Below are 12,981 nucleotides of genomic sequence, written 5' to 3'. Positions count from 1 at the left end.
CCATTAATCCCTTCTTCAATGCATCAAAAGAAGCCGAAGGGCTGGAAGTCGCTGGGCTCGGAGTCCTGCAGGAAATGCTTCGATCTGCTCTTGGTTTTGTATGAAACTGGGGACTAGGGGCTCGCCTCGCCGCCGCCGCCGCCGGCACCTGGATGCACGGGTCGCCGCCGCCGCGATGCGACGCTCGCGGTGCTGAGGATGGGAGCCCGGGTGTGAGGAGCTCGAGTCGGCGGTGACTCCTTGAAGGCAGCGAGGGAGAGCAAGAGGGAGGAAACGCTCTGCTCTGTGTGGGCTTTAGGATCTTTTTTCCTTTTTTTTTTTTTTCTTTCTTTCTTTTTTTTTTTTTTTTTCTCTTCCTACTTCTGTCCGCTCCCCGCCACTGGAAGTCCTCCCCTATCTAAATGGAATTAGTGGAGACTGAAGCCCCTTGTGTAAGGAACAGACATGACCCATGGACGCAGCTTCTTTCACAGTGAGTATCTCCCCTCTTGCCATCCCTCCCGGCGCAGTGTGTGTGTGTTTGGGGGAGTGGGCCGCCTTGTGCTGTCTCCGCAACTAGGATAACGGGCCGCGCAGACCCTCTTGTCTTTGGGGTAAACTTTCTCCCCTGCTCTCCACCCCCACCACAACGCGGTGCAGCAGAGGGTGGCTGGAGTTTGCACGCGGATATGGCGGGGGACAGAGGGAGGGATGTCCGTGTTCGTGCAAGCTGGAGCTTTTCACCTGGGTGCTGTGTGTCTAGTGTTTTTCGAAGTGATGGGCAAGCGGGGGTGGGTGTGTGTGTGTGTATGAGTGAGTGAGAGAGGGCTGGAGACTCCGGCTCTTCGCCGCGGTGCCATGTAGCCGCAGGCGGGACTCGAACTGGCGGCTTCGCGGCGTGGGCCGGGGGCGCAGGGCTGCGCCGAGCACGACGGGCGGCCCGGGGTGGGGGGGGCTCCCGCGAGCGGCTCCCTTGGGGAAAATCCCCCAGGAACTGCAAAGAGGTACCAAAATATAATACGAATTATTCGACGGCGATCCCCAGTAACCGGCACGCAACTACCTGCCCCCCGCCCCAATTTTGCGCAGCACCCACCCTTCCCCGAAGCAGCTCGAGTGGGCACAGTTCCCCTCAGCTCCTCTTTCCATGCCTGCAACTGCAAAACAGCAGCTCTGTGGTGGTAACGCTCTTCCAACAACTCTTCACCAGGCTAAGAGACATCCGTGCCAACCCATAGCTCCAGGTGCTGCCTGGCCAAGAGAGAGACTTTTTAATGTATAGCTTGTAATGGGAAAATGCAAAGACCCCCAAAGATGTGTCATAAGAGAGGTACTAGAAAGCGTGATTATAATTAGATTGAGGATTAGCAGAGAAGCAGAAAGGAGGAAGAAGGAGTGTGCAACAAGAAATTTGATGGAAACTACTTTTATTTCCCATAATTTCTCAGCTCAGATAACGCCAATATTGTTACCCCATCGTCAGAGCTTCCTGAGTGACAGCTCTTGAGTAAAGACAACATGACTGGGCTCCTGGGGGTCTTTTTTACCTTTTTCTGTGGTTTGAATTGAAAAAGGAGAGAGATCATAGAATAAACAGGATTGTCTTGACTGCTTGAATGAAACGCATTGTGTCATCTTTTCCCCCAAAGCCCATAATTTTAATTACTTTCTGGCAATATACATATTTTGATAATGTTGGTTTTCATAACATTAAACCAAGCATTGCTCTCACATTTTCCTTTTTTTCTTTTGATATGCCAAAGTATCTCACTCCGTGTATCTATTTGTCTAGAAAATGCTCAGAGTATTTTATTTTCTTCTTTTCTATTGTCTTTTATTTTCAAAAAAACCCTTCAGCTCCTTATTAGTAAGGACAGCAACATGTCTCTGTGACTGGGAAACATTCTTTCTGGTGGCTGTGGCTCAAAATGAAATTATCTGGGTTTTTTTTGTTTGTTTGCTTGTTTGTTTTTTAACTATTATCTTTGTGGTGGTATTTTACTGGCTTGGACAACTTACTTTACTTCTCTGAAATTCAGTTTTTCTATATAGAAAAAGAGGGGTGCGATGATAATACTTGAAAGGTGTTTGAAAGGAATGCGTAAGAATAAGATATGAGATGCTATTACCTGCCTAATAAGAAATGTCTTTGACTTAACCATAAGTTTACTTAGCTGCTGCATCTCCTATTCTAGCTCCCATTAATTTATGGCAAGAAGGAATTCCTGCAGCTGGCTCCATAGCCTAACACCTTGCACTATTGAGAAATTAAGAGTTTGGCTGGTGAGGATTACAGGCGTAGATGCAAAATGTTCACTGCAGGAAACACAGCAAAGTAAATGAGCAACTCGGTAAATCCTTCATTGCCTTCAGATTCTGCCATAGCTGAAGGGTAGAGTCTCAGCTAGCACGTATTTCCAGACTCCATCTCTGAGGAGAGGGAGGGCATGAATGGTTGGGTATCATCCAGATCTGAGTAGAAGATGTAATGTTCTCGCTGAATGCAGATGACACAGAAGAGTTTTTAACTACCAGCTCTGCCAACATCCGTCTCTGTTAGCTGGGAATTCAAAAGGCACAGGAGTGGTGAGCCTGACCAAGAAACAGTGAATATGCTGCCAAGTCTTCATTTTCCCAGCCTTTCAACCTTTCCCTGTTTAATAAGGTAGCCATGCTCCTTGTATGAAACTATCACATGGGAGGGGTCAAAGACATCGAAATAGAGATCCCAATGCTATTAGAATACTGGAGATATAGAGAAACCGGCCTCCAACACGGTTAAATTGCATACAATTTGCAGCATAAAATTGGGAAATGATGCAGCACCATCTAAGAAGGGACTATTTGGGCAGCTGGTTACTAGCCCATGATGTCTTTGGTGTCTCTTGTGGGTAAGAAGAAGAAAGTATGTCATTCAATTGTATTTGTTAAAAATGACAAGTCTATTAATTCCACATTCAATGCTACAAATGGCAACTCATCAATCTGAAGTAATGAGGATAAACATGCACGTTCATCTGCACTTTAGCTTTAGTGAGGTCTGATCACTATGTCCAGGCAGAATGCCAAAATAGCTGGGGTCAAAATCCATTGGCAGTCCATAAACACATGGATCTGTTCTCTTCTGTTCTTGCTAGCCTGCTTTCTCCAACAGTAAGCAAGATATAGGTAATGCAAAGAAAGCACTACTCTCAGTGGGTGATTTCTTCATCAGGTAGCTAGCTAGTGACCAAGGAGGTTTTTGCTTTGCTCTTCCAAAGCAGACTCTCTACCACTGGCCTGAGCATTTCCTTCTTAATCTTTTATTCCAGTTGAAATTTCATATTCTGTATTTCCCATGAACTCAGGAGAAGCTGCAAGAAGCTGGAGAGCTTGACACCATGATAAGAAAGATCACATTTGTTCCCAGGAGGCATGATTGGACATAGGCAAGTTTTATTTGTATAACGGGCTGCAGATTCATTGCAGCGTAAAGCTACGTGTACTGAGAGTCACACAAACTAGATTAATGGAACTGTTAAGCACATGCAATAATTTATTTCATCAGGAATTTGCAAATGCCTTGATGGATGTGAAGAATCCAACCCCTCATTTCTTTTATAGTCACAATAGCCATTTTCAGATTTTAGTATGCCATATTAAGAGAGATTACTAGCACTGAGGCTTTGTTTCCCTCATTTAGAAACAACCACTATTTTGTTATTTTATTATTGTATTATTATTATAAATACTAGTTAAATAATTTGCTCTAAATATTAGAAAGAAAAAGGATGGATTTTTTTTTTTTAAATTTTAACTAAGATCTCTTTATTTTGAAACATTTACAAAGGAAAATACTTCCAGGGGCAGGTCACAAAGAGATGTTTTTACACAAGAAATGTAATTTCAAGATGCAAGTAAACATGAAACAGATTGTTTCTGTGCAGTAATTCTATTAAAGCTGTGTTCTTTTGGGATAGATGTTTACAATTGTTTGATTGCAGACACTAGCACACTGTGATAGCCAATTTATTTTTCTCTTTCAGTTGTAGCAAGTCTAATCATCCTACATTTGTCTGGGGCAACCAAAAAAGGATCAGGTATGTAGACTTCAGACATTTAAAACATTACATTGAAATTTAAAGTGCAGATTTGAATTGTCGGTTTTTAATAGCAGGTCCTTTCTTTTGTTCCATTATCTTTAGCATTAGTGTGCCTGTGAATTGATAAAAATCCAATACCAGTCTAATCCTTAGTTTTGTCTGCTAATTAAAGCTGCAGGTACAAATATAATGGGAAGTGAAATAGCCTTTTAGATGCCTTTCCTTGTTGAATCAGAATTCAAAGCAGAAAATCTGGAACTAGGCATCCTGGCTGCTTGTGCAGAGTGAGGATAGAAGAGGATTCTTAAACCTGGGTGCTAAGCGTGATGTGTGCCAAGCAGTGAGAGATACTGAGCCAAGGGGCTGCCTGAATTTGGGTATGAATTCATTTCAGGAGATAACTCCTGAGGAGTTATCCTTGGCTTGGATACAGCCAAAAAAGAAAGAGAAATACTTGCAGGGTCTCATAGCAGGTAGTTAAAATCACCATTGGAAGGTGCCTGTCTTCCCCCATTGATAGATTGAAGGGACCTTAATGATCTGGTGTGAAACATCAGTAGTTTAATTTAGGTGGAACAGTTCTTCTTAGACATAGACAGATTCTGAGCTTCCAGTATTGCGGAGGCACCTGTGTGAGGTCTGGAACCTGGAATCGTTCTTTGTAATACCTGCCTATTTTTTTTCTCTCCCCAAAATTGTTCAGATTATAGCAGCATCTATCTTATTATAGACTACCTGCTAAAGCATGATGTCCAGAAGTGATTTTTTTTCCTTTCTTCAGCCTTTAGCTCCAGGCTGCATGCCAGTGTGCAGGAAGGCAGGCAAGAGACTTGGGGCTAGGAAGAAAGCAAACAAGAGGGACTGACTCTGCTCTAAAATAATTTGTTTAGGAGAAGGGAATTTCTGGACTCCGGTTTCTGGCCCTAGAGCTATTTATACTTTTTTTTTTTTTTTTTTTTTTTTTTTTCCCAGCAAGGAGCAGGTTAAAAATAATGTTAGAAACAGAATCCAGGAATTCCCTCTATTCATCCCTGTCAGGTGGTTGTAGAATCAATCTGCTGTGGATTAGAAACAATTCTTCTATTCTATCTGAATCCACATGTTTTCTCCCTGATTCCAGGACTCCAATATTTTCCTGCCCACGGCATGTGACTTGCTGATCAGCAGGTTACATGGTCTATATGTTAAAGGCAAGTTAAGCAATGTAACTTACTGAGAGGGCTCCGGTCTTTCGAGACAGGAGTATGAAAGTGGTGTCTCCCATTTCTTGAGCAGGTGCTTTCCCTCCAAGAATATAATTTTAAAAGCTATATAAAAGTGTCTTCCCCTAGACATCTAAACCTCTTCTCTCCTCTGAGATCACTTGTGAATAAAAAGGTATTTTGAGTAAGATCTAGATATTTATACTCCTAAAGGACAGCTTCATTTTTCCCAAGTTAGTGATGATACTGTCTGTCTTAACAGAAAAAAAAAAAAAACTTAGATTTGCAAAAGGGACTGTTTTAACTTGTAAGAGAGTTCTCAGTGTCAGAGAGACATAATAATTTATAAGCTAATTAAGTAATGTTTAATGTCATCATTTTACAGAAAAGCAAACTACTTCCGAAGGACAGAAACCAGTGCAGTGTGGAACCTGGACAAAATATGCAGAAGGAGGCATCTTCACTTCTCCCAATTATCCGAACAAGTATCCTCCTGACAGAGAGTGTGTCTACATTATAGAAGGTGACCAACAAAAGAATCTCAATACTTTTTCAACAATTGCTTCATTTCCTGTATGTGAACAGGGGATCAAACATATAGGGTCATGATAAATATTTCTACGAAGCAAGATTTAGGGAAGCTATATCACTATACTTAAATTATCATCTTTTGGAAAAAAAAAACTGTATGAATGTACATTCATAAATCAGTTTAGATGGTAAATACGGATGGGTCAGTCACTAATAAACACAGTAGAATTAATTTCAGTGTATCTGGAAAATTACTAGAACCGAAAATGCTGTAGCATGATGCTTTCAAAGAAAGAATGTTTGAAAATCAGTAAAAAGAATAAATGCAGGAAATAATTTTGATTTCCCATATAGGTTTTTAAATTTATCACAACTGAGTCAAGGAAGACAATGTATCTAGACAAAGTACAATAAAGAAGGTCATATAGAAAACAACTGTATAGTAAGGATAAAAATTATTTTCAGCCCAATAGTTCATGAGAAATGAAAGCAAAAGAAGCAAACAGGAAAGAGCAAATATTAATACCAATCAACTGTAAGACACAGTTTTTAAAGAACAGAAAATTGCAGTATGGAGGTAACTTATAAAAGGCCAGAGGTATATTACAAGCAAGTTGCATGGTTTCCTTTCATGAGTCTTATCATAGTGGATATAGAAGAGATACCTGTAAAAATGAACCAGTGAGAGGTAAAAAAGATTAGATCCTGTTAGAGCTTAGTAACAGAAGAGATGCAGAAACAGAACAGGAAGTCACCGAGACCAAAAACAATCCTGCATAAATTATGAATGTGCCAATATAACATCAATGATTGCATTCTCCATACTTATTCGGATGGAATTATTAGTTATACATGAGGGAAAGAGGGGATTATAGAAATACTCACTTTATTAAAGATACAGGTAGTTCTGAGAAAGATCTTCGAAAGTGCATAGCTAATACAAATGGAACTAGCAGTTTTGGAAAACTCCACTAGGTATTTTTAGAAACTTCTCTGATTTTCCAAGTATAGCACCAAAATACTGATAGAAATATATTATTTTATAATAATCTTCCAGGGAAATGATGAGTAGTAAATACATTTTTTTTCCTTAGGAGAAAAAAAAAAAAACACACATAAACACAGAAAAATGTCTGAGGTAATTAATTAAAGATCTCTGAATTCTTCTTTAGAGCTAGGGAAACTGGATGAAATTACAAGTAAAGATGTGATTCAAAAAAATAAACCAAACAAGTCTTTTAAGGAAAATTTATGCTTGTCTAGTCTTATAAAACTCTTCCTACTTGAGACTGGAATTTAAGTAGCTATATTATAAACCTTTAAGTTCTTTCATAGTTTAGGAATTTGTTTAAAGCAAAATAAAACCAAAATAAATATTAAATATATTGGTTCAATATGTACTAGTTAGTGATCCATTTTTATTATATTTATAGTCCTAGACTCAGGTCCTCTTGGTAATTAATCAAATTATTTTTCTAATATTTCTGTGAGGCTTGGATGAAATATTTTATTCTATGGGCTATTTTATGTTAAAGACACTGAGGTAGAGAGATATGCTTTATCATTGAAGAACAAGGGTATGGAAGAAATGAAATGTGACTCTTTCTGTAAACCCTAATTCAGTATCTTAAGTCATAAGTTGATCCTTCTCTTAGTAAGAAGGTGCCTGAAAGAGCTGTATTGTAAAGATATTTGTCTTTATCATATTAATTAACTACTTATAAAAAGATAGCTATTAAGTGAAATGTGTCAAAATATTGATTTTGAAATACTGAAAGATTGATTTAGAAAAGACTGATTTAGCTCAAAGCAGAAAATCTTAGAAACAATTAAAGAATTTAAGAATTATAAGATTCTGGTTATATTATAAGGTTATATTATAAGATTATAAGAAACTGGTTATATGATGAAGATGATATGCCATATTGAAAAGTGCAGAATAATGGGTAGTACAAAAAATAATCTGAATTCCACAGACAATCCTGTTATATTTTTTAAAAAAGGTAAAAGACAATCAGTTGAAAAATAGCTTCAGATTTTTTACTACCCTGAGGTTTTCTGCTTCTTGTCCAGCCACAGTGAAAAAACATTGGCTCGTGCATGGATATTAAAAATCTACCATGATAACAGTTATATCAGTAAATAATTGGATTAGAATAATGCATGCTGTGCAAAATTTTCAGCTCTGATCTCACTCTGTCTGTTTATACCTTCTAAAAAAGAATCAGGAATTCCTGAAAAATGCCTCCAAATTAAATAGAGGATTAATTAGATGTCTGAATAATATTTTGGGGTAAACATCTATAAAATGGATAATCCTTGCTAATTTAGTATAGTAGATGCGTAACATCCATTGAATTCTAGAGTAAGCCAGAAACATCTTTATATGCATCTTATTTGCTATATTTATTATTAAGATTATAACACCCTTGCAATAACTTCTAACTACTCTTGAATATTAAGTACCAGACCAGGGGAGCTATCAATGTGATCCAAAATATAATTCATATGTTGCTCTCTACTGTTCATATTTTTAGAGTTCTGCATACTAGGACCATGTGACAGCTGTGTAATGTGAGTTTAAATATGCATTTGAATCACCAGGTTCTTTTCTGCCTGCTTGCTTTATTTCCTTCATTTTTTACTATCAAACATAATATAGGCTGAATTATGATGTCTTCCCTCAAAAACGATTCCTATTGACTTTAATGGCCTTGAGTGAGGGCTCTGGTATGTAGTTTGTTGTAATAAAATTGACTTTCATCTCATGTTTTTTTTTTCTATATTGTAGCTCATCTTAAATGTATGCAATCTTTTATCATTTCAAAATTTCTTAGGTGAAATAAAAGAACTGGCAAAAGTTGCTATGGTCATACAGTGTGAGTCTCTACTTGAGAAGAGGTTTTCCAATTGCAGAGGATTCTATCCAGGCAGTCACAGTCATAAGCTGATCATACATCTAGAAGTTTCCTTTACTTTTCTTTTTCTCTTCTTGTCTTTCTATTTTGGTAGAAATAACCACTAACTATTGGAACAACTAAAATTTTTGAAGTCCAGATTGCATGCCTTTCTAAAAGAAATGCTTTAGGTCATCCAGAAGTCATGGAGTCAGTACAAAAATAATTGTGCTATAGAGGAGCTTCTGTTGAGTCCCATCTGCCTTTTAAAATGCATTGTAAAGCTCTTATATTTAACCTTATTGGGCATATAGAAAATGTGGGGAATAGCTGAGTGTACACATCACATTCCCTTGTTGGGTCCAGTTTTTACTCTTGGTTCACATATGCGTGTCTCTCACCTAGGAAGATTCACCGCTGCCAGAAACAACCACAGCTGCAGAAGCATTAGCCTTTGCCAGGTTGCAGAAAATATGGCATGTGTACTCCAAAAGGAAATTTGTATAGGAGAATTCATAGGAACAAAACCTTTTGCTTGTGGTTTTGGATTGGAATGCACTTGACAATACATATCAACAATTGAGAAATAAAAATGCAGGAAAGTAATATTACTTTCATATAACTGAATACTTATTGAAAGAAAAAAAATATAGGCTGGGATTGCTTTATGGAGGTATGAAATAAATCTCCCCTTTTATATGTTGTAAATTGTCTTGAAGGTCTTCTGCATTCTTCTGAGCGTCATTACGCTCATCTTGCCTCCAGAATGCTACAGGTCTTAGCAAGTGGTCATGGATTACAGAACTAAAAAAGTGTCTGCTTGAAGGCCATTTGTCTTATGTATTTCTTGGAAATTTGGGACTTCAAAAGGCTTATCAAAACAAAGAATCCTATTGTAAAGGGAGTCCCTATCCACAATAGCTGAGCACCTTGAAATACTGAAACTTGGATAGGTGGGGGTAGACATTTAGTTTACTGTATCATTTTCAGAAAGTCTGGCAAATTCAAACAGACTTTTTGCTTAACTTTAGCTCTCAGTTATACAGACTTAGAGACTGAACAGAATTAAAACCTTAATTGCGTGCTTTTGCTGCAACTGTTCCTCTGTTGCGAGCTGGAACCTGGTGCCTTTTTTTTCCCCGGTGAATGTAAAATCTCCAGACAGCTCTTGTGTAAGATAATTAAATGAAAAAGATGACAAGATATGCAAGCATTAAGTAGTCTTTCTATGGCATTAAACATCTTTGAAGAAAGATTGTTGGAAGCTAAATGTGGAAGATTTTTAAGATTTGAAGTAAAAGCCATTTATGAGAAAGCTTCAGTGTATTTCATTTGGACTTTACAGCTATTTTCCTGACATCCTGACATTGTAGCCACAGAAAAGTTGAAAGATGTGAGTGGAATTTACCTGTGAATGGGGATAAAAGAAATGATAGCTCTATCTATCCGTTTTGGATTACATGCTCAGCTGGAAAAATGTGCATTTCTTCTTCTAATATTTATATATATATTTATATTATACAATTATTAGTTATCATTCTGGTCTTGTTTTTCCCGTATTTCCACAATTTTCACTGTGATTGCAATTGCAGACGTTTTGTTGCGGAAGAGCAAGTTGCATGTTCACAAGAAATATATTTATATAATACTTTCTTAGATTACTTTTAGCAAAGAAACTCCATGCTAAAGTCAGACTATAACTTCTTTGCCAAAAAAAAAAAAAAACCTTAAAGGAGGATTTTTAAATAGTATGTTTTCTTCTCCTGCAGTCATTTCAGAAAGAGTTGAATCTTTTGTTTTTTTAGGTTGCAACCAAAACGAATAACTTTTAGCTCTGAATAGTGCAATGGTGCTTTAGCTTTAAACATTTTCAATGAAGAAAGGAGATGCATTTAAAAGCACATCATGAAATGCACCACACTTCAAAGGTGCACAGACATTGCATGGGATCCCTTCCTTCCTTACCCAGCCCATGGCGATCTCCACAGTTCCAGAAACACAGTATTGCATTCCTTTGGAGACTTGAGAAGAACAGCCAACCAAACAAACAAAAACAGTCCCTTAATGTGCATAGAAGTTGGGAGCACAGGCTTTGTCTATGCTAATATCTAAAATGAGTCAGGAATCATTCTCTGGCCTGGAGGCCGAATGGCATGATTGCATGTGTACAGCTAAATGTCTTACAGGCATGGGCCAAAATAATGCCAGAAGGTCATTTTAATGACCAAGGAGTATCAAGGACTAGCACTGCCAGCCCTGATGAATAATCAATGCTCCATCCTTTAAGTGGAGCAGCTTCTGCTTGGGGAAAAGTAGAAACTTCCTTGAGTGCTCCTCAAGCTGATGCGATTCTCTCTGATCCTTTACCAAGCACTGAGCTTCACTAGGAAAAGCCCCATCTTGACTTTGTTGAAAAATAAATAAAAGCAGAAGCAAGCAAACCAAAGCCGTGATCCTAAAACTAGCTGTCAATGTAAGATTCAGAGTGCTGTAAGAAGGACGTGAAAGTTGTGCAGCCTTTTTCAAGCGATGCTTCCACTGATTCAGAATATCTTTACGTCTGGGTCTGCGGGCCTGATTTACCTGCAATGACACTGATCTATAATAGACTTTAAGACTTCCTTTCAACATTAAAATCATAACAAATGAACTTGCTGTAACTCAGATGAGGGTCTTATGCCCATTTTCAACATAAATCTCAGATTCAAGGAAGGTCTGTTAAGCATTTGACTTCAGACCAGTGCTCATAGGCCTTCTCTTAGTATGAAGTGGAAGAGTGAATTCCTAATATAGGAAGTTTAGTAAGAACAAACATGTTAAGTTAATGGCATGTATATAAAAACAGTGGGAAAGGTCTTTTTTTTTGAAGAAGATATCTTTTTATTGCCATGGAAAGCAGAGTAACTATACACTAGCTACTCTGTGGTATATAGATTTGTGGTATACACTGTGATAAGATGCTATTCAACACTAACAATGCTATCAGAATTTGTCTTTATGTTTAGTTAGTAATACTAAAATAAAGTTTTGGGTAGGCTGATAACATTGTATTTGAACAATGGATACTTAAGATGCCAATAACTTCATAAGCATTTACCTTAAGAGTAAAACTTGCCATCTTAGAGTTTCTGACACCTGACTCTGCAGTCCTGAGGTGAATGATGAGTGAGTAGTTCTCAAGATCTTAAAAGGAATAACAGCATGGAATATATGGTCCAAGGTTGACAGGTACTCTCGGCTCCTCTAGCATTACTAGTTAAGTTTTCAATCAATGTTTTTTATAAATATGTGAGGTTAAGGGTAGAAACTTCTGAACAAAATTAATCAATGGTGTCTTCCAGTGATTCAATCCATCATTGTAATCTAAAACATCCACTTTGGTCTTCAAACCTCACCCAATGTAGCGTTGATAAGATCTTCTTTACAAACTTTGCTGTCTCACTTTAATTTAGCTTTTTTCACCATTTTTTTTTCATTTTTAGGAGCTGAATATTTTATGCATTTCTATGTAAAGTTGTAGGTTTTGATTTTGCTCTTGAATTTGTATGGGCACAAAGATCTCGGAGTGAAAGCACTGTGGAGATATATACATATCTCAATTTCCCATTTTTTTCTGTAAATAACAGAGTTAATAGTATGTAGTCTTCTAACAGTAAATTTATTCAAATTGATAGCAGTAGCTAAAGTTTCTTTGTTACTTTAAGTAAATGTCACCTACATATACTGAAATAAAAATAAAGCTAGTAAAATGGATCTTTCTTCTGAGCTAACCTGAGTATACTGTTAATTCATTTCTCCTATGACTCTCATAAAATGATATCACATTTGTTTATATGGTGTATCTGTAAATAGTATTCCTCTTATGTAAAGACTGCAAGCTATACCTAATGTCTACTTATTTAGCTCAATCTAATTACTCTGCCTTCTTAAGTAAGTAATGAGTTTATTCCCAAAGTTTTCCGTTTGAGGCATTTCTGAATGTACGTGTGATCTAGGTTTTGGCTGCACAGCAATACTGCATTATTCCCAATGAGAGAAATGAAAGGATATTGACTACTTGAGTGGCAGTAGTTGCTACATTAAGCTCATGCATTAGGCTTGGAGTTTGGTCTTGCATGTTTTAATGTGAAAAGAATTCAGGCAAAAGCTGACAGTAATGCCAACCTCTTTTAATATGTGCAAAGCTAAGGATATGGTTACATGAGAAGCGGCAAATGCAATGATGGTGCAGGAAACTCTTGCCTTAGCAGATGAGTCTATCAGGAAAAATATGTATCCTACCGGGATGCT

At 37.7% G+C, this 12,981-nt stretch overlaps 1 protein-coding gene across 4 annotated transcripts in view; it reads left to right on the top strand.

Annotated features, from left to right (window-relative positions):
• Nucleotides 1-319: 319 nt before the first annotated feature.
• The window catches only part of NETO1 (neuropilin and tolloid like 1), a 66,693-nt gene continuing 54,031 nt past the window's right edge, over nt 320-12,981 (top strand). For all 4 annotated transcript variants that reach the window (XR_015913963.1, XM_010217500.2, XM_088535643.1 and 1 more), the window contains exons 1-3: nt 320-472; nt 4,005-4,058; nt 5,649-5,786. Coding sequence is in view for 3 of the 4 variants with exons in the window: in XM_010217500.2 (XP_010215802.1) it covers nt 445-472; nt 4,005-4,058; nt 5,649-5,786 (220 nt within the window). In the remaining variant the exon portion in view is untranslated. The remainder of the gene's footprint in view (nt 473-4,004; nt 4,059-5,648; nt 5,787-12,981) is intronic.

This window comes from Tinamus guttatus, unplaced genomic scaffold (assembly GCF_059628265.1).
Source record: "Tinamus guttatus ecotype Peru unplaced genomic scaffold, ASM5962826v1 Tinamus_guttatus_pri_ptg000639l, whole genome shotgun sequence".
Classification (NCBI taxonomy): Eukaryota; Metazoa; Chordata; class Aves; order Tinamiformes; family Tinamidae; genus Tinamus; species Tinamus guttatus.
Note: the sequence above shows the minus strand (reverse complement) of the source record. Positions and strands in the feature narration are given on the sequence as shown.